The sequence below is a fragment of the Chelonoidis abingdonii genome, chromosome 10 (genome assembly GCF_003597395.2).
Source record: "Chelonoidis abingdonii isolate Lonesome George chromosome 10, CheloAbing_2.0, whole genome shotgun sequence".
In the NCBI taxonomy this organism is placed as follows: domain Eukaryota; kingdom Metazoa; phylum Chordata; order Testudines; family Testudinidae; genus Chelonoidis; species Chelonoidis abingdonii.
The window spans coordinates 70,416,722-70,439,363 of NC_133778.1; the positions used below are offsets into that span (position 1 = coordinate 70,416,722).

At 42.7% G+C, this 22,642-nt stretch overlaps 1 protein-coding gene across 2 annotated transcripts in view; it reads left to right on the forward strand.

Moving 5' to 3' along the window:
* Positions 1-22,642, forward strand: part of ADCY5 (adenylate cyclase 5) — a 344,948-nt gene that overhangs the window by 266,974 nt on the left and 55,332 nt on the right. For both annotated transcript variants that reach the window (XM_032797047.2, XM_032797048.2), the window contains exons 9-10: positions 5,964-6,104; positions 21,210-21,232. In XM_032797047.2, the coding sequence (XP_032652938.1) occupies positions 5,964-6,104; positions 21,210-21,232 (164 nt within the window). The remainder of the gene's footprint in view (positions 1-5,963; positions 6,105-21,209; positions 21,233-22,642) is intronic.

Consider the following 22,642-nt stretch of genomic DNA (forward strand, 5'->3'; position numbering starts at 1 on the left):
TTCTCTAAATAATATCCTAGAACTCCATCCAGCTGAACAAACAAAATGATGGTTTATATGTTGTGGATGTGACTCTACTAAAACATCTTAGATTTAATGAGTTTCATTGCAACTGGGTCAGGCTTCCATTCACATAGGTTTACTGCTGTAATGCAATTGGTCATATATTATTGTCAAAAATACAGTTCACATGGCAGAACAACAGCAAGACAATATAAGGAACTATCCTATAGCTAAATTAGAAATGTCTGTGCTACAGCTTTGGCTGCTGGAGCTGCCCCACTGATAACCACAGATCTCAAAAAATCCTACTGTAGATGCAGCCATAGAGTAAAGGTGTTTGATGCAACTGATTGGTCTAAGAAAATCTCAACTATTTCTGTGGTTTTGACATGGTGTTACTGTAGCTCAGTGTGTGGGAAATGGTGATGAGAATTCAATAAAACCTCTGGGGATAAGATTTACAGTCTCTGCAAGCTAATATTTGAACGTTCCCACAGCAACTTCTGGAGTTTATCCATGTTAAATTTGAAAAGCTCATTGCTGTCTGAGAATATTGCAGCTCCCATTGTAACAGATAGCACATAAAAATTAGCAGAATTGAAAGACATTGTCAACAGTTCTTTTTCTCAATCTTTTATCATACATTTGATGACATTTTGTGTATAGTCAGTGTCATTCTGGGGTGCTGTCCAGACCAGTGAGGGATTGTGTCACCACCTGCCCTGCAACTTGGGGTCCCTCCCAATGCTTTGCTGCTGTAGCTCCCAACCTGGGCTGCTCACAAACAGCCAAACAGCATGTAGATCACACCCTGAGTGTCTGTGCATAGCTGCAGTCCTGATCCAGCAGCTCTGACCCCAGCAGCCTATCAGTAACACACCAGCCACACTCTGGCTTCCAACCTCCTTGGTTACTACTTTCAGGCTGACCCCAACACACCCTCAGCCTTGAATTTTCCCCCAAACTTATGTTCTGTGCTGTCCAGCCCTCTCCTGGACAGTTCAGATATTAGAGGTTCGTTGGCCCTGTACGGGGTCAATAGCCAATAACCAACAGCCTGTTATTTCAGTTACCAAGCAGCTCGGTTTAAACACAACACTGGGTTAGTTTAGATTAAAAAATAAAACAAGTTTATTTAACTACAGAGAGTGAGATTTTAAGTGAGTACGAGTATCAGGTATTAAAGTCAAAAATAGCTACAAGAAAGGCAAAGATAAAATGCTTTCTAGTAGCTAAAACTTAACAAACTAAACTGGTTCAAGGTGAAATCCTTAGCACATGTTTCCAGCAACAGGGCTGACCAAATTTTCAGGTCAGGATGCCTTCCTCCTCCCCTCCTCCCCCCAAAGTCAAAAGGCTGGTTCCTTTGTTGTCTCAGGTGAAAGAGAGTGCAAGAGAGAGAGATACTCTGGTATGGGTTTTGCCCCTCACCTTTATAATCCAGTTCCCCTTTGAAGTGGATTCGTGTGAGGCTTACCCCTCAAAACAAAGTTTATTCAAGCTGTAAAGAAGGCAAAGTGGAGTCTGGGGGTGAAGGTGACCCATGCGTTTTCGTCTCCCCTGCGTATGCTGAAATGTGGATTTGCCTTGTCTTCTTCCTGCTGTCTCAAGGACCCTGTTTACTACTTATATGTAAATTGAGGTAAACATACATTTCTTTGTTTAGGATAGACCTGTTTAACCACTCCTGGCTAATCAGGTATGGCTTTGAACACATGCTACCAACATCATACATGGGGAATTCATAACTTTACATGTAATGTTGCTACATACATTTCACCATGATATTGATGACCAGTGAGTCATTTGTTTACCTCACAAGGCATATATTGTACAAAGATTATTATACTAGTGTGTATGATGTAAATACAGGGGTGCAATCGATCAAGTCAGTTTTCTTGTATAGTCAATTAGCAGGGGAGCAATAGGCTAACTAAACTGAAAAGAGTGACCCTTATATAGGGTGACCAGAAGTCCCAATAAAATCGGGACTGTCACAATATTTAGGTGGTTGTCCCACATCCCGATCGATCTTTCGCTCCGCCAGCAGCACTGTTTTTTTTTGTTTGTTTTTTTGTTTTTGGCCCATCGGTGGACCCCACCATGTGTCCCGATATTTTTTTCATCTCATCTGGTCACACTACCTTTATAAACATCTACAGAGTAGAAAATCGCTTAGGCACAGATTTTTAAAGCTATTTTGGTGGTGTTACATTCAGCATCATGATGCCTAAGTTTAAGAACATAAAATATAATTTTTCAAAGGGGATTTAGGCACTTGGGAGTCCAAATTCCATAGTCAGTTGATGGGATTTAGACTCCTAAGTGCCTAAATCTTTTTAAAAATTAGATTTAGGCTTCTAAATCTGTTAGGCATTGTGACACTGAATACAGCCATGTCTAAATACCATTAACAATCTGGGACTTCATCTTTTTTTAAAAAAATTAAATCACAATGTACTTTTAAAGAGTGTTCAACTAGAAATCGGAATTTTTTTAAAAAAAGGAAATTTAAAAAGAAATCAAGTTAAGAAGGTTCTTTTAAATAAGTGGTACAACTGACAGTGAAGTTGTGGTTAGCCATTTGAGTAAGAAGTATGAGTATCCTGTTTTATTTGTGCGAGCAAAATTTGCCACCAGAGGCTTTGACTGAAAAACACTGCCCCACAATGGGTTTTATCTATAGCAAAAGCTACAGAGTACATGGTTCAAAATCTCCCCTACACAATTTCCTGGGGGAAGAAATGCAAGAGTTCTTCACACAGCTTTGGATAATTTATATGGTCTGTGATCTCATGGTTGTAAATGACCTCTATAGTGTGTGTATTTACCACAGTTTGTCCTGACCTTGCCCCAGCCCAGAACTGTCAGTACACATGTACCTACTGAGGTCTTTTATTCCCTTCAAATTAATCACACAATTGACATAATGTAAATTTAGTGTATGACAGTCAATTGTCCCTAGTCAAAAGCAAATGTAGTTTAACTGGCTGAGACCTTTCAGTTTATCTGCTTAGATTTCTGGAATTAAGTCTTTTCTTAAGATTATATCTGCGTTTACTAGATACATGTTGGACTGTGCTTCACCACTGGGGAAAACTTGTTGCATGTATCTTTTATCATCTGTTGACTAAAGGCATTTATAATGTAACCAGATAGGTTTGCTTTTATAGCTCTCCAGACTAGATTTACTGCCTAGCTTTTTTTTTGATTGCTACTGGTTGAAAGTCTCTAGCTAAGCTGTAATAAAATGTACTGGCAGTGTCATTTTTATTATTCAGAGCAGTAAATATTTGGTTGTAGATACCTAATCTGTTCTTTCTGCCACTGTTTTTCTGGCATCAGATGATATATATAGATCTGTAACTATGCAAGGGGTTGCAGCTAGAGCACCACAAATGATCGTAAAGATTAGAAAAGTAAAAGTTCTGTGGCTTTAAAAAAAAATGATAATAGAGTCATTTCATACTTGTGTATTTTTAGAAACATTTAAAACCCAGCTCTCTTGGAGGTTAGCTAGAGTTTCCATAATGGTTGCTAATGTGAAGTTCATCTGGCACAAAATGTTCACCGTTCCAGCTCTTATAGATTAAACGATGCTGGTTTGATGCAGGTGAGAGACAGGAGTGAGTATTCATGAGGTTTGTTTCCCCACACCTGTCTTTCTGTGGCTTCAGCAGTTTGTGATAATGTGTGGCTGCTTCTTCTAAGTTTTGCAATGGAGCTGACAGTTCTTTGCAGTTGCGCCCAGCCCATTGTAGCAATACACTAGTAGTGCTCTCAGCGACCTGGGAATCGGTAATGAGACAGATAGAACCCTTGCAGCAGTTCAAATGCAGCCTTGGGGCAGTAGCAACCCCAGGTTGTTATTATCTGGTGGCTATTAAGATCTCAATTATGAACCCTTTGCCACAGTCAGCACCTTTGTTGACACTCTCAGGAAAATCAAAGGGGTATAAAGACTGAACTATTCACTCAAACACTACTGTAACTGGTCTCGGCATGAAGAGCCTGCAGTCTACTTGAGGGCACTGTTGGTGCGACAGTCCCTTTCCTGTGAGTACCGAGGACTACCATCTCCATGGCTGTCAATCTAGCACCTTTCCTGTGAGTTCCGAGGACTACCGTCTCCATGGCTGTCAATCAAGCACCTTTCCCCAGCACTAAATTTACAAAGATTGTTTTTTAATTCAAAAAAGCATGACAATATAAAATGTGACAGTTAACTCTCTGGTTACCATGGAAATAGCACCAGTCATTCTGTGACAGGAATGTGGTGAATGCCTTGGAAACCGGAGTTACTGCTTGGGACAAGAGAATCTGTATGGAGAATACATGGACTAACCTGTGTCCTTCATCCAAGACTTGAGCTGAACCAGGCTCAATCATTTTGAAAAAATTGTGGCATTTTCTTTTCTAAAATTGTTTTGCTGCCTCTGCAATTCCTGACTTTGAAATCCAAGATACGCAACAATAATTACATGAGTCTGTCCTGGTGCATGTGCTTAGCCAGATCCAGGAAATCTTAAAAAAGGTGATCTCTCAAGCTATTAAAAAAACAACTTTTCAAATGCTCATTCCAACAGAACCTGCGAACTCTCCATGGTTTACCCATCTCTCAGTAATTATATATTAACATGCTTATGACCATGGCCACGTTGGTTTTTGTTAAGTCAACACGGTCAGATCACATAGTTCCCTATTAAGCAAGTCTCCTGTTGAAATCTTGGTCTGAATGAAAACTGCAGGATTGATCCTGTACAAGCTACTTCTGCCTCCTCTACAAAACAGAGGCCAACAAGGGGAGTACAGAGAAAATCCTATGCTGAAAAAGCAGTGCTTTTCATCAGCAAGAAAACACCCTCAAAATACATAATTCCCAATACTATTATGTCACCCCATAGCACCCTGCACTCAGGAGCAGCGCCAGGGTTTTTGGCACACTAGGCAGGGGTCCTTCTGCGCTCCCGGTCGTTGGCGGCAATTCTGCAGGGGGCGGGGTCCTTCCGCACTCCCGGTCTTCGGGGCACTTCGGCGGCGGATCCTGGAGCAAGTGAAGGACCCGCCGCAGAATTGCCACCAAAGACCCGGAGGCAAAATGCCGCCCCGCCAAATCCTGGTGCCCTAGGCGACCACCTAGATTGCCTAAATGGAAGCGCTGGCCCTGCCTGCACTTCTGTTTTTATTGGTGATGAGCCTGAAATAAGTCTCTGGGTTCAACCACACCCCAACCTTTGCAGCCGTCTTGAGTCAGGTCCAAATGTCATAGCTTTCTCTTACCACCAAACACCGGTCAACTTCGGGAGGATTTCAGTCAAAGACAAAATGTGCCGTTAGAGTTGAAGAGGAGAAAAACACCTTTTTCACCTTGTGCAGTACCATTATTTTCTTCTTAGCACTTACCAATTACAGTACCCAGCAAACATTAAGTATTCTTCAGCCCTCCTTTGGGAGGCATCCCCATTGTACAGGAGGGCAGACTCAGTGCCAGAACTGAAACCTGGCTCCTAGTCCTTTACGCAGATCAACCCTCTGCCTTTGCCCTGTACATTGCAGGCGCATTGATTCGTGTTTTCCAAGGAATCTTGGAAACACAGTCTCTCCCCTCGGAACTACAATTTTGTTCCTGAATTTAATCGTTCAGTCTCAAGGCAAAAAAAGACACCCTGTTTGCACTCATTGGAGTTGTTTGTCCTCACAGAGGAGTGGAGTTGTTGGTGGGCAACAAATTTTGAGTCCTTTGAAAAACTGTCCCATTATACGTAACTGTGACACTTGGAAGGGCAGGAAATAAAGCAATAAAGAACTGATCAGATGAATGCTCCTTATTTCTGTTGAAGCGCATGATTAATAGGTTAATGCAGGGGGATAAATGATCAGAAACAAAGGCATCTGGGGAGTGATTACCATGTAAAATATTTCAAAATACGTCATGCAATTCTCTCATGTTTTTATTTCAGAAAGATGAGAAAGCGACAATAGCCAAGATGAACAGACAGCGCACCAATTCCATCGGCTATAACCCTCCACACTGGGGTGTGGATCGCCCCTTTTACAACCATCTGGGTGCTCACCAGGTCTCCAAGGAGATGAAGAGAATGGTAAAGATGTTTTGCTTTATGGAATATTTATTATTATTATTTATAGAGCACCAGGGGCTGTGTATGGCACATTGCAGAAAAATAGGGCACAGTCCCTGTCTCGAGGAATTTACAGTCTAAGGGGCCAATGCTGCACACACTTACTATTGGACATGGTGAGTATTACCTTGACTTCAGAAGGACAATTCACAGCAGTACTAGGTACTCCTGGACACAAGTGTTTTGTGGGATTGGGCCCTAGGTTATTTGAGGATGACTAATACTGAGATGGGGCGTTGATGGAAGGCTGAATGCTTTTATTTAACTCTTCACCATGTTGTGAACACTCACCCCACGTTGCGTGAGAAGAGCAAGTTTTCTACTAAATATGTGTAGACACCAAGTTTTCCATATGTAAATAAGATTAATTACCAAAGGTTATTTTCATTGCTTTGGTGTTTTTGAGTACACCTACTGTAAGTAATGTTATCATTTATAGTCATTGGTCTCCAAGGTCCCTACTAAAAGGAATCTTTTTCATGACTTGCAACTCTCCAAAGGAAAAGTGGCAGCTCCATCACTTGAATTATTTAAGACTGCAGTATACATAGCACTCAAGAATACACTGTAAAGCATATGAAATAGTTGACCTATGGCAATAGGTCTCCAGTTCCTAGCCTTCCTTTGGGAAAATTGAATCTGATATCCAACCAGTTGCCAACACAACTATTTGACAGGACAGTGCTGCTCTCTGGCTCATTTTAGGCAACAATGGAGATTGTTAGTCTTTATTTCCCTGTATTCCCTGCAAGAAAGATGAAGGAAAAGAAAACACTTTATTTTAATAGGCATTTCATAATAGTAACATAATAATAACACTTAGCACTTTCATAGTAATTTGCAGAGTCACATTGTTTTACAAACATTAACTTATTAATCATTGATTAATCAAAGCTTTTAAAATAAATGAATTTCTTTTAATCTACATTTCAAGTTAATTCAGGGCAAAATTAAAAATGTGTTTCGGTTACAAATGGATATGTCTCTGAGATTGTAGAATCCTAGAAGTGTAGGGCTGGAAGGAACCTCAAGAGGTCATCTAGTCCAGTCCCCTGCACTCAAGGCAGGACTAAGTAATAACTAGACCATTCCTAAAGGTGTTTGTCTAATCTGTTCTTAAACATTTCCAATGACTGAGATTCCACAACTTCCCTAGGCAATTTGTTCCAGTGCTTAAATGCCCTGACAGTTAGGAAGTTTTTCCTAAGGTCCAACCTAAACCTCCCTTACTGCAATTTAAGCCCATTGCTTCTTGTCCTATCCTCAGAAGTTAAGGATAACAATTTTTCACCCTCTGCCTTGTTGCAACCTTTTATGTACTTGAAAACTGCTATCATGTCCCCTCTCAGTCTTCTCTTCTCCCAACTAAACAAACCCAATGTTTTTCAATCTTTCCTCATGGGTCATGTTTTCTTGACCTTTAATCATTTTTGTTGCTCTCCTCTGGACTTTCCCCAGTTTGTTCACATATTTTCTGAAACGTTGCACCCAGAACAAGACACAGCGTTCCAGGTGAGGTCTCATCAACACAGAGTAGAGTGGAAGAATTACTTCTTGTGTCTTGCTTACAACATTCTTGCTGATACAACCCAGAATGATGTTCGCCTTTATTTCCCCGCAAGAGTGTTACACTGTTGACTCATATTTAGCTTGTGATCCACTGTAAGCCCCAGATTCCTTTCTGCAGTATTCTTTCCTAGGCAGTCATTTCCCATTTTGTATATGTGCAACTGATCATGTCTTCTGGGAGTACTTTGAATTTGTCCTTATTGAATTTCATCCTATTTATTTCAGACCATTTCTCCAGTTTGTCCAAGTCATTTTGAATTTTAATCCTATCCTCTAAAGCATTTGCTACCCCTCCCAGCTTGGTATTGTCCATAGACTTTATAAGTGTACTCTGTATGTGACAGCCAATTGGAAATTACAAACTATATACACACACATATTTTGCACACATAATTATGTGGCATGTCACATACACCCCCATATATTTTTGAAATTGCAGCGCTTACTGAGTGATAGAATTATTTTTTTGTTTCCACTAAGCATAATTAGGTATGATTGAGGGTCTCTGCATTTTTCTGCGAACTGCTTATCATTAAGGCTACGTTTTAGTCACGGGTATTTTTAGTAAAAGTCATGGACAGGTCAGGCAATAAAAATTCATGGCCCCTGAGTCCTGTCCAGTACTTTTACTAAAAATACCTGTGACCAAATCTTACCTGGTGGGAGGGAGGCGCTCCTGAAAACTGCTGCTGGGGGGTGGGGGAGGCAGCATGGGGTGACACTTCGGGGGGGGGCAGCCCATGCCCCCTGTTGCCACTCTGAGCAGAGGGCAGCCTGTGGCACTGCCACTGATCCTGATGGGGGACGGCCCGTGGCCCTGCTGCTGCTCTGGGCGGGAGGTGGCCCGTGGCCCCACCACCACTGCCACTTTGGGCAGGGGGCAGCCTGTGGCCCCACTGCCACCACTGCTGGTCCTGGCAGGGGATGGCCCAGGGCCACATGGTTGCGACCACTGGTCTAGGCGGGAGCAGCCCAGGGCCCCGTTGCCACTGCTGCTGGTCCCGGACCACTGCTCCAGGGCAGCACGAGGGAGCAACTGCCTGGGGCTGCTAGAGCAGCGGCCGGTGCAGCTGGTCCCTGGGCTTTCCCAGCTGCTGGGATGATCCTGGAGTCAGCTGCACCAGTGCTGCAAAATTCACAGAGGTCACGGAAAGTCATGGAAGCCGTGACTTCCCGTGACCTCCGTGAATGATTCGCAGCCTTTCTTATCATTGACATTACAAACCAAAAAGCTATGTTAAAAGAACATTATTCGAGTTGCAACATTAAGCTCTCAGAAATTAGGAAATTCCATCATTCAGATGGCTGGGCTCACAGCAGCTAGGAGCAGCCATTACAGGGAAAATCCAACTTCACCTCATAGTTCAGGGCTGTAGGGTGTATGCTCAGCCACTCTGTGATGATTGCATGCAAAGTCTGGTCACACAAAGGGGTTGTGAGAGGCTCAAATATTCTCAGTGAGGATAGAATCTTTGGAGATTTTAACTGGTAAAATCTAAAAGTCTCTATGGAGCATGTGCAAACTGATTTTCTCCCCCAAAGGCTGATATCATGGCCAAATGTAGGCAGACTTCCACAGGCATGGCAAAAAGCACATTGCTGACACAAAGGCCACTCCCCAGCCAAATTTCAAGTTCCTGCTCCAAAGCACGGGGATGCTAGGACTGGAAATTATTACCAGAAATTTTTAACAAAGGCATAACAAAATTTTCCTAAAAATTCAGCCAAATACAGACCTCTGCATGTTAAATTTCAGCCCAAACAGTTAGTTTGGTGAAGTTAAAAGCAACTGAAAACAGGGTCTTATAATGGGAAGTGTCAGATAACCTTAATTATAGGTGGTGCTATCAGTCTGCCTATAATATCTTTTACCTTCACAATAATGAAGCGTAATCCATTTGTATCCCTATAGTCATGTGATCTTGTTTAATTAATGCAGGCTTTTTTTCCCTTCCCAAGCTCTTTAAATGTAGTTCCATGAAATAGCCATGACATATTATGTGTCTTGGCAGTACATTTTATCAGTGGACGAATCTACGTTATCTTTTCAGTAGTTCGGACTCAATAGGCATGATGTTATTAACAGATCCTAATCAAGATAGCATGTAATTATAAGTAGAAGTTTCTTTTGAATTGGCTTGAAAAGGGTTGTTGCATCATCCTATTCGGAAATGAGGAGTGAGCATGCCAAATGGTATTATGCTTCATGCTGTTAATTACAGTTTGCCATGTCTAGCTCCTTGTTCAGTTGGAAAAACATAATTATTTATTGACATATCAAGATAAGATAAAAAAAATGTGCTGCCAATTGCTTGGGGGTGGGAGAGAGTTCTGGAACAAGGGAAGACAGTGTCACTTTCTCATTCCTTTACATATCTTGTACCTTAACTTCCAATGACTTTTACTTTTAGAAGGAGTCTGCAGCTCAGAAATTCTTTCCTGGTAGATAAACCTCCATTCCTTTTAGTAGCAGTTAATACTTCTTTGTTACACTGATGGGAGAATTTAATTTGAGAGGCTGACATTGTCTACAACTCTTTGTGTCAGATTCACTCCCAAAAATCAATTTGAAACTGACTCCGTTTTGTTTTTTACTTATTTTCAGGTTTTGAGACTCCCCCCCACTATCACTTTTACACAACACTTTCCTTTTGTTTGTGATGCTGTAGCCAAAAATAACACCTGCTTTCTCCATGGAAAAGATCATTTTACTGTCCACTAGGCAAGTGGTTTGCTGTTTCAATCATAGGTGGGATTTTTTTCTCCCTTAAGGTAAATTCTCCTTCTGCAGCTTTGTAACAGTTAGCTTTCTACCCTGCCAGATGGGCAGTGCGGTGGATGTGTGTGGTATAAAATACATGTTGCCACTGTTGTATTAGATGCATACCCTGTGTTGTGTGCACACAAGCACACTATGTCTGTAAACTATATGTCTATGGGTAAAATAGACACAAAATATGAGTGCACAAAAATATGGGTAGGTGGACACAGGTTTTATCAGCACTTTAGTGGGGTGATGTCATGGCTTTGACCTACCCAAACTCCTGAAAATGTACCTTTCCCTCCATACCACTCACTGTGCATTTTTTCCCATTCCCTGCCCATGATAGTATGGTATAAAGGTTTTTGTTGGCAATTCCTCGAGGTTAAGGATGATCTTTTAGCCAGGTTTTTATTTTTACGGGTTCTTTGGTGACTGAGGAGTCCAATCTTTGAGCCGCAAACTCGCTGGCAAACATTGAAGGTAATGTTGGAAGGCAGTGTTGGGCCATGATTGCTACATGAAAATCGTCTGTCCTTTCTTTTCTGGCATTTTTCTGTGACCAGGGCAAGGCGATTTTCCTCAAAGGTGATCGTCCCTACCCTGGCAAGTCTTGGCCAGTCCTGGGCTACTGTATCCCAGTGCATGGTATATATGCCACATCTCTGAATGTTTGTCTTAAGGGTGTTATTAAAGCATTTATTTTGACCTTCCCATTGTCACATTCAAGAGAAACTACACTTTTCTGAATTGCATTTCCTCAGCAAAGATATTTTGGAATCAAACTTCCACATTCAGGAGGACAGAGAGAAATGTTCTAATGGCAATGTGATTATTTGTTTAAATCCTGTACATGGGGGCTGTGAGGTCTGAAATATATTAATGTTACTGGGTGAGATGGATTAGTGGTTGCAGTGCCCATACCTTTTTTTTCTATAACTTTGTAAGCTTTATCTTGTTACTTCATTGTAACATGACACTTACGTCATGATGCAACGCAGCCATCCTCGCAGTGAGACACCAGCCCAGTAGAGCACTTCTCACCAGCAATGGGGCATTGGTAGTGGGAGAGCACTGGGTGCTCTGGGAAGTAGCTAGTCCTCCCCCTCTCTTTGTGCGCTGGGGATGGGTTTCCAGAGGGCGAACTAAGTTGGGCTAGAATCACACTGTGATACCAACAACGCAGAACATCAAGTTGACACATTTGGGTTATGTTTATTATTCTCAAACAAGGAGTATTCACATGGGCCAGGAGATCTTTTTTTTTTCCCCCTGAACCATTTCCCTGGTCCCAATCTTCTAGTGAAGATCAAGAGTGGAGAAAAGTAAAATGGGGTTTAAATCCAACGAAATTACACCCTTGCTGGCTCACTCGGCCTTCCCTGACAGCCTCTGAAGCTCTTACTCATAGCCTTTCCTGGAGTGGTAGGCAGATTGATTATCTTGGATGGCAACCTGGGCAGCAGTGACCATGAGATGATTGAGTTTGGGATCCTGACAAAAGGAAGAAAGGAGAGCGGCAGAATACAGACCCTGGACTTCAGAAAAGCAGATTTTGACTCCCTCAGAGAACTGATGGGCAGGATCCCCTGGGAAACTAATATGAGAGGGAAAGGAGTCTAGGAGAGCTGGCTGTATTTTAAAGATGTCTTATTGAGGGCGTAGGAACCAACCATCCTGATGTGCAGAAAGAATAGCAAATATAGCAGGTGACCTGTCTGGCTAACAGAGAAATCTTCAGTGAGATTAAACACTAAAAAGGAAGCTTACAAGAAGTGGAAACCTGGTCAGATGACTAGGGAGGAGTATGAAAATATTGCATGAGCATGCAGAGGTGTAATCCGGAAGGCCAAAACACAACTGGAGTTGCAGCTAGCAAGGGATGTGAAGGGTAACATGAAGAGTTTCTACAGGTATGTTAGCAACAAAAAGGTCGGGGAAAGTGTGGGACCCTTACTAAATGGGAGACGCAACCTAATGACAGATGATGTGGAAAAAGCTGAAGTACTCAACACTTCTTTTGCCTCGTCTTCACAGTCAAGGTCTGCTCCCAGACTGCTGCACTGGGCAAGACAGTATGGGGAGAAGGTGAGCAGCCCTCAGTGGTGAAAGAACAGGTTAAGGACTATATAGAAAAGCTGAGCATGCACGTGTCCATGGGGCTGGATCTAATGCATCCAAGGGTGATGAGGAAGTTGACTGATGTGATTGCAGAGCCATTGGCCATTATCTTTGAAAACTGGTGGTAATCAGGGGAGGCCCCAGGCAGTAGGAAAAAGGTTGGATATGAGTCAACAGTGTGTGGTTGTTGCCAAGAAGGCTAATGGCATATTGGGCTGCATTAGTAAGAGCATTGCCAGCAGATCGAGGGAAGTGATTACTCCCCTCTGTTCGGCACTGGTGAGGCCACATCTGGAGTATTGCATTCAGCTTTGGGCCCCCACTACAGAAAGGATCTGGAGAAACTGGAGAGAGTCCAGTGAAGGACAACAAAAATGATTAGGGGGCTGGGGCACGTGGTTTATGAGAGAGGCTGAGGGAACTGAGCTTATTTAGTCTGCAGAAGAGAAGAGTGAGGAGGGATTTGATAGCAGCCTTCAACTACCTGAAGGGGGATTCCAAAGGGGAATGGAGCTAGGTGGTTCTCAGTTGTGGCAGATGATAGAACAAGGAGCAATGATCTCAAGTTGCAGTGGGGGAGGTCTAGGTTGGATATTTGGGAAAACTATTTCTCTAGGAGGGTGGTGAAGCACTGGAATGGGTTACCTGGGGAGGTGGTGGAATCTCCATGCTTAGAGGTTTTTACGGCCCGGCTTCACAAAGCCCTGACTGGGATGATTTACTTGGGGTTGGTCCTGCTTTGAGCAGGGGGTTGGACTAGATGACCTTCTGAGATCTCTTCCAACCCTAATCTTCTATGATTCTATGATCTTTTTCCTCCCACTCCTCCATTCTTGATCTTCCTGCCAAGTAGAGCAACAGAGCCCATCCAGGAGGTTGCCAGCTAGCACACTACACCACTGCCCAGGCCCATGTGAGCCCTCCCTGTGGGGTCCAGATCCCCAGGATTCTGCTTCATTCCCCCCTCAGTGTAAACTGCCTCAGCTCCTCACAGGATTTCCACCAAACCCTCTTTCTTTGCTTTTTGCCAGCATCAGCACTATATCCCTCCGGCAGTTAAAGACAGGGGAGGATGGGAAACAGACACCGTGAGAAATACCTGCCTGCTCCAAAAAAAGTAATGGAGAAAATAATCTGCCCTGTGTGAGAAACTGCTGGCAGTTGGCAGACTCTACTGTAAACCTTACTAGGCCACTGTTCCCTTGATGGGCCTGTGTCTGTTGCTTGCGATGCCTCTTCCAGCATATACAGTGTAGAGCAATTAGAGTCATCTCACTCATGTTAATTAGCCAAAGCAAACCGAGTGGAAGAGACCTGGACAAGATCGACATTGTGACTGCACAGAACCGGAAAAGAGCCAGAGTAACTCTGTGAAAGAATCTGCTGTCAGCTGGTTTTTGTTTTTGTTACTCTTAGGATATTTTTTCTTTCTAAAGCAACCGTAGTGGACCGAGGATGAACTAGTATTTATTCCCCCCAGGAAATACAATTTTGTTTGCACTGTGTGTGATATACACAAAGGAACAGAGTTCCTGCTCCTCACTGTTACACACTCAGGTGACTTGAAAATGTGGTGATTATGAGGATGTTTTCACTTGTTCAATAGTAACAATACTTTGGTTTTCTGAAACACCTTCCAGACTAAGATCTTGGAGCATGTTAGGTGTATGAATGGATTTTAGTTTCTCACAAACCCAGAAAGTCAGGGAATATCTTTGTGACTCAGTTCCCCCATTTCGAAAGTAGAAAATAAAGTTGTTGTTGCAGTCATCATCACTTGGTGGGAGGGGATTAAGGATGGGAAGGAATGATATAGAGCACTTCCCAGGTTTACTGATATTTCTGTCTTTGTTTCTTGGCCATTTGAAAGTTCATTTTCCAAATTTGCAAGCCCAGTTGTGGTAGTTGTATGCACAGCGTAGGCCCATCACTCTGACCTGCTCCATGTGAAAATATGGCCCCTGAACTGTCATCATCAAGATTAAAAGTTCATGAAAAACTGGTAAGTGTGTGAGGCTCACACCCCTCAGGGGTGTTGCTTCTGGCTAAGACAGTGCTACATTTGTCATTATGGTTATTAAGATAACCTTCCAAGAAACGTTTTGGGGGGCAGAGGATTCAGTGCAAACTTTCATTCTGCAGAAAATGAATCTGTTGCTGGGCCAGATGTATCCACCATGTTGGCCAAATCTAAGCCACGAGCCAGAAGCTGGACACTTGGTACTAAATAATGTTTAACGAACAACTCATCACTTTTTACTGCCTGTGAAAAGTTCCAATTGGCACCGTTGAAACTAAACCCTTCTAGTCATGAAATGGGTACAACACAGGGCAGGTGCAGTGGAAGCTTCCTAGACTACCTTGCAAATATCCCTCAACCTTGCTCTATGGGTGCACACTTTTGCATAGTTTGTTCTTCATGCTGACTCATTCCTTAAAATCTTTGCTGGGGCTGCCAATGAAGCTGCCAATTGTTATGGTGGTGCTTTCCAACCATGTGGACAGTAGGAGGTAGACTGTGACCAGACACTGCCACATCCTTGGAGCTGAGTAAAAAGGTAAAAGGCAGACGTAAGACTCTTCACCTTCCTTCTTAAATTTACAATAGCTTAGTTATTGCAACAAGTGTTCTCAAAGTTGGCATTATTATTTCAAAAGGCTCTTGACTTGAAACAGAAATAGTGATCTGCTTGTCATATATTTGACAAATGTTTTGTCACTTCCTTTAAATAATCTGTATCGATTGGCAACTTCAAATAAACTCAGTCAGTTTATAAAGCAAGCAGGGAAATTAGAATGATTTGAACTGTTAGAGCAATAGGCACTCATATAAATCCATATAATAAAATTTTGGAACAGAGACAGCAATACAATGGTCAGTCTTTCTCTCCCATTCCTCCCAAGCACTGTAATAAAAAATAATTACTTGTGACTCATTCAACGTAAAAGTAGGTTTTAAAATGTATAGGATCAAACAGATAGAAGACCTGTTAAATCATCTCATCCATCCCTTGTTAATAACTGTTGTCTTGGCTTTGTGCCGCCAGTGCAGCTAAGTGTGGATTAATATTCCTGAATTTACATGTGGTGGATTATTTTAGTCTTACAGCAGTTCTCAGATTTCATTACTTTATGATTGCAATTAGATTGTGGAATAGTGTAGTCCCCTATGGAAAGTGGCGGAAGCTCTGGCACTGGGGACATTTAAAATGAGACTTGACAAAAGATTAGCTAAGACACTGTCTGGAACATTCCTTCTTTAGTTAATACATTGTAATAAAAGCCTTAATGTGTTTCCAATTCATTTGTAGACAGGGCTCCAGGATTTGTACCCAAAAGAGGATCCATTTCATTGTCTTTATTCTAGAACTGTCCTTCACCTCCTTTGAACTCTATTTTTCTGATTTTTGTTGTGACACCTGCTGTGTCACCCTTCCAGTAGCCGTGAGATTGATTCTAGCTTGAGCAATGCTGACAAGGGAGGCAAAGATCCATTTGAAACCACATCATGAATTCAATTTTACCACTTTGTCATACCACTGACATGCTGTTTTTGTCTTAAGGCTTGGTTTTGAGAGGTGCTGAGCACCCACAATTTCCTTCAGGGTGTAAATTGTGGTTGTTAAATTGGGAGATCCTCTGACAAACCTACAAAGCTGGTTTCTAGGTTCCAGCAGCAAGAGTGCCACAAGAGGCCTCTAGTGCCATGTCAGAATTTAAGGGGAGAGATTGTCTCAAATATTTGGGGTCCTGATAATGTAGGACTTTAAATATTACAAGGCCACTCGCTGAATTGCACCTGGAATGAAAAGGTGTACACATCTACATAGAAGATCCTTAAACCTCACCAAGCAGAGAGTAAATTGAGTTACCAAGCTGAAGGACACTTGAGGAGAGGACCTAAAACAAGCTATGTAGATAAGACAAGGCCTGATTTTTCACAGGTATTAAGCACTTGCAACTCCTATATTTTAAGCTTCTCAACTGAGCACTATTGTTTAAAGCAGTGGTTTTCAAAGTTTGGGTCGCGACCCAGTGCTGGGTCATGGAATGCAAGGCACTGGGTCGCCTTGCTCAGCACCCAAGGACCCTGACCGCTGGCCAGTAGAAACTACTAGTCCCTAAATGTTCTGACACTGCACTGCTCGCCAGAAGTGGCCAGCAGCAAGTCCAGCTCATAGGCAGGGAGGCTACGTGGCTCCGCACGCTGCCCCCACCCCGAGCACCAGCTCCACACTCCCACTGACCTCAAAAGGCATGTCGTTTCCACTAACAGGCATCATGCACAAAATGCGTATGCTTACTGAGAACAGCATAGAGCCCTAAAGTATGTGGAAAATTCCAAACGCTGATTATGTTCTTCTGCCAATTGCTTAGAGAGGGTCTATTTGAGGAAATGTTATGAGGAAGTACCCTAAGATTATCTCAATTGAATCCCTGAGCAATGTTTTCAGTATCCCAGTGAAATGCTTCTGTGCAAATAAGGAGTATTTCATTTAATAATATCTCAGCCTTTTAGACGATGCATTTAAAAAAAAATCAGCTTGCAGGTTCTCTTGCATAATAATTCCATTTTATGAGCTTTGCTGTATGAAGAAGCCATCATTAATTCAAAACGGTAGTATTTGAAGTGAATAATTTAATTTACTCAGCTGAAGAGGTTCCCACTAAATATAATTTTAAGCTGCTTCTCCCTTCAATTAAAATTCAAGTCACTCTTAAATATTTAACCTCATTAGATGAGAAGAGTCACAAAAGAAAAGCTGAGTAATATATTTTTGCTGTACCTGATGTTTGCATTTTTGAGTCTTTCATTTTGAGAATACAGCGTAAGTTGAACTACTAGTATAGAAGTCTCTCATTAATCATTTCCGGTGTTTCAAGCAAGTTTTAGTGTTTAAACAAGAATCTAAATTAACCCAATATTATTTTTTAATGTTTTAAATGGGCTTGCCAGAAAAAAATCCAAGTTTGCACTCTCAAGCGGGCAGTTAGGCGTGATTGTCAGATGTCTGTTGACCTGTGAAAGTTTGCCCATTGTAATGTGTTCACCTGTTTTTATGAGAATCACTGCTGTGTCCTTTAGCATTCAGAATCAGTATGTAGTGTCAACATGTAGAGTCAGTAGGAACAGTGGATATTCAGCTGCCGTTGAAAATCAGCTGCCACTTATTTGGGCTCCTGTGTATGGACTGACTTAGTTCCCTAACTCCCAGGAACCCATGTCTGAAAATGTGGACTTTATATTTAACAAGCGAGCACTGTCTGTGTTTTTACATTAAGGTTCACCCCACTAAGCTATTCACGTTCAGATGGTTTCTTTTGTCAATGCAACTAGCTATGACACCAGATGAATTATGAGCACTTTGTCTACATGGCTAATCAGTGGGCTTTTATTTCTGGCACCATCTTGTAAAATTCCATACAGGTGGGGAAAAAAATCAACTCTTTTGACAGCTGTAAAGCAATTTAAGCAAAACGAATATCTAAGTGATATTTCAGTCCCTCTTTAGCCTTAAACCAAAAGCACTTATAGTATGCTTTGGTTTAGTTGCTTGGACATGATAAGTTAGTTGGGCATGCTAAAAGATGCTTCGTTCCCATTCAGCATTAGTCTGCTAGTAGTTAGTAATGAAGAACAGGGGGACAGGAGGGTTCCTCTTTCTGCGTGCCTGAATGGCAGTGTTTGAGTTGCAGTTTCTATTTTAAAGTGTGGGTTTAGTCTGAAAAGCAACTGTAAAAATGGCACTTTCTTGTTCATGGACCTGCTCTATGTATTCAGACAATCAGACCTGTTGATTTCAGTGACAAAAATAAGTTTTCTCTTGTTCGTCCTGGAAAGGCTACCCAGCTTAGGGAAAATGTGCAGGATTCTGTTCTGCCTCTGACAGCATCACCAGACTGATAACTTATTTCCAGTTGCAGGGCCAAATTTTCACCCTCATTCACAACTGTTCAATGCCATTGTCTCCAGCGTCATTGAACAAATGTAGTTGTGGGCAGGATTTGGCCAGCAGGCTGTGTGTGGAAAGGATCCTCATTAAATCTCAGTACCCAGGCTAAGATTGCAGTGCTAGCATTACTCCTGGGGGAATTCTGCAACAAAAAATTAAAAATTCTGCGTACAATATTTTAAAATCCTGCATATTTTATTTGTCAAAATAACACTATGTAATAACACCAGTTTCAATTATTTTTGGTCATGTATTTCAAAATACCTGTCAGCAAATATGTCTGTAACAATACAAATGACAAAAAAGATTCAGATTTCTTACTAGGCATATTAATACAGAACTCTGAGTAATAATTCATTTAAACTACAATACCGAACCGTAATTCGCACACCACCTCAGAAGCAGTGCCAAGGCTTGGGAGAGGTAGGGGTAATGGAGGAGCTGAAGGAAAGGGAAGTAAATCGCTGGGAAGGAGCCTGAGTGTGAACTTGGAGGGTTGTTGGGTGTGGGTGAGGAAAGTATGGAACAGGTTTTTTGTGAGGGACAAGGAGGGATTGTTAGGGAGCTTCCCCTATCCAGACCCTGACTGACCCCTAGCCTCTCCCATTCAGGCAGGCACATCTGCCTCTGTCCCCATGTGTGTCTGTGCCCCCACCCAGCCACTCCCCTGTTCCCATGTGTCCCTGTGCCCTCTGTCCTTGTCCGCACGTGTCTCTGTGCCTCCACCCAGATACTCTCCTGTCCCCATGTGTCCCTGCACCCCCTCCCTCTGTCCCCATGTGTCTCTGTGCCCCCACCCACCTACTCCCCTGTCCCCATGTGTCCCTGCATCCCCTCCCCCTGTTCCTGTGTGTTTCTGTGCCCCCCATCCAGCCACTCCTCTGTCCCTATGTGTCTCTGTGCCCCATCCAGCCACTCTTCTGTCCCTATGTGTCTCTGTGCCCCATCCAGCCACTCCTCTGTCTCTATGTGTCCCTGTACCCTGACCGCATGTGTCTCTGTGCCCCCACCAAGCCACTCCCCTGTCCCTATGTAGCTCTGCACCCCCTTCTTCATCACCATGTGGCCCTGCACCTCCTTCCCCCCTGTGGCCCTGCGCCTCCACTCCCATTTAGCCCCTTCCCCAGTCTGTCCTCCTCCACTAGCCCTTATGAGCCCCTATCTGACCCCCAACGTTGTCTGTCTTCCCATAACTCCTGTTTCCTGACCTGACCCCCTGCGAGGAAGGCTGCTCTCTCTATTCCCTTGCAGGCAGAGAGCTGCTGCTGTTCTTGCGCCACAGCACCCTTTAATGGGCAAAAGGCAGAGCTGCAGCAACATTTCAACAAAAGCATTTTTCTTGCAAAAAAAATATGTGGGGCTCATTTACTGTACATGCATGCAATAGAGCAGAATTCCCCCAGTAGTATAGCATACCATCATTTTACTTGTAAACTAAACACATTTGAGCTAGAGTCATTGAAAGGCACAAAAGCTCCATGGAATCCTACATCTTCATCACTACATTTGCTAGAGAGTTTTAACACAGTGTGCAAATTCTGCCCTCGTGTACATGGGCATAACTCCTGTTGATTTCAGTGAGACTTGTACCTGGGTATCTGAAGGCAGATTTTGGTCCAGTCCATATTAAACCTATTTTATGAAGCTATTCTGCGGGTATGAATAGACATTTCAGGTTGCAGATAAATGCAGATTTTTCTCTTGAGACCCTTCAAACAACTCTCAGGGCTTTGTCGGATCTGTAAGCTTGCTGCTAGCTTATTCAATAAACTTGAATGCCCCTGAAGTGTATTTTAAATTACTTGCCAAAATACAGGAAATTTCCCACTTCCCATTCATAGAGATGCATTTTCGTGTTAAAGGGCAACATGAAAGGGCTTGAAAAAGAACAGATTTTGTTAGTAATGCTTAACTAAATGGATCCCCAATAAATAGTCTATTAATGTCTTATCCACTGTTTTGACGGCTGAAGAGTCTATGCTTATGCAAAATACTTGGCATGATAAAATTCCGAGAATGGGAATTTCAAAAACCATGGCAAAATTCTACTCCCATTTAAGTTTGTGTTTGACCACCTCTGAGCACTTTTGAAAATCCCACCGTAATAAGAGAAATGACTTTAAGAAAACGAAAGACTTCAAAACTAGACATGGGAGAGCAAAGACTCATGAAAGTAAGTATTGAGGAAGAAATGGATATCTAACTATATAAGCCCTTCCTGTGATTGGAGGCAGACAACATCAGCCAAATTCTTACACTGTGCAGGCTAGCAGTGCATTAACTTCAATGGAGTTGTACCCACTGGTCTGTCTGAATGTTGACCCAAGTGTGTATTGCATCATTTGTATCAGTAACCTTTTCTTAAAGGCACAGCAAATGCATGATGAAGATCAGCTGAAGGAGAAGAAGCCATTCCCTTACCTTTAAATTTCCTATGTTTATTTTAAGACATGTATTTATATAAAATTGTGTTCTGCCCAATCTATCTGATAAATGATATAGAGACAGAGAATATTGTATTAGCTTGGCAAGGTTCTCCGTCAAATATAACAAATGAACACTGTGCAAGCTCCTGTATGAAATGCCATCCTTCAGAATTCTTTGTTGTATCCAGGATCATTCTGTTTCCTAACTGTTATGTTTCATTTTCCTTTCTTTCAGGGTTTTGAGGATCCCAAGGACAAGTAAGCAAATTTTGTCATAAATGTTTTGTGTTTCTGCATTCTTGGTTGTTTTTTTCCCCCTAATATGAAATTAGCGTTTGAGACAGATGCCCAATTTCCAGCAATGGAAACGAGAGTCCTCATCTTTTTTATACACGGATGAAGTCATAACACAAAGAGTGGCAGTGATATTTCCTGTAGGGGCAGCTAATCTACAGGCACCACCTCCATGAGTGGGAGGACTAGTCCATTTCCAATTACCTTCTCTTTTAAGCATCTCTGTTGAGAATGTTGAGAAGGAGTCTAAGTGCCAGTTGCAGAACCTGTCCTAGAGAATTATAAATGATGCTGGCACACATGGCATCCTCTTACCCAGGGCACTTCTTGTGCAAGAGAGCTTGAGCAGTAGCCGCTGCTGCTATTATTATTTATTTATTTTGCTTTACTAGTTAAGGAACAGTAAGGATGGGCTTCAATAGGAATGGTTCAATATATCAGCTCAGGGAAGATGGGACTGGGGATTATAAAGTGGGAGAGGACAGTAAGAGATCCTGCTAGCTCCAGCAGAGAAACAGAGGAAGCCTTGAGACAAGAGAGCTGAGGCAGAACTCTCACTCCCTTAGTGTTACACAATCGCTACACTTACAGGGGCTCCCATGTCAGCTTGTCCGTCCAGCAAATGCAATATGAATGCTCAGAGCTTTAACTGGCAGAAGAAATCCAGCCGGATAAGAGAGATGTAATATGCATTTACAGTCATTCTAGTGCTGGTGCCAATGAAATTACCTGTAGTAGGCGGTAATGTAGAGGAGCAGTTGGGCCAGGAAGTAAGAGTTAACTTGTGTACACTTACACTGGGCTCATTTCCTAAATGAAGCGAATGAGAGAGAAATAACCGAACAGGAGTTGTATTGAGATACTTGTGAATGAGGGTTCATATGAAAGCTATCCTACTGTGACACCAAACAAATGGATGACTCTGTTCTTCTTCGAGTGCTTGCTCATATCCATTCCAGTTAGGTGTGCGCGTGCCGCGTGCACGTTCGTTGGAGAAACTTTTACCCTAGCAACACTCGGTGGGCCGGCAGGTCGCCACCTGGAGTGGCGCCAGTATGGCGCCTAATATATACTCCTGCCGGCCCGCCCGCTCCTCAGTTCCTTCTTACTGCCCGTGTCGGTCGTTGGAACAGTGGAGCGCGGCATAGCTGACCTCCACCTACCCTAGCAATTGCTCATTCTTTAGCTTTTATTGTACATAGTTTTTCTCTAGTTCATTGTTAATTACTGTTAGTATAGTTGTAGTTAGTGTATATAGTTTCGAGGATCGGGGGTTCGCCCCTTCTCCTCCCGCGGCACTGGGGCCGATGCCCGGTTCACCGGGCTTCAAACCCTGTGCGACCTGCCGTCGCCCGATGCCCACAGGAGATCCGC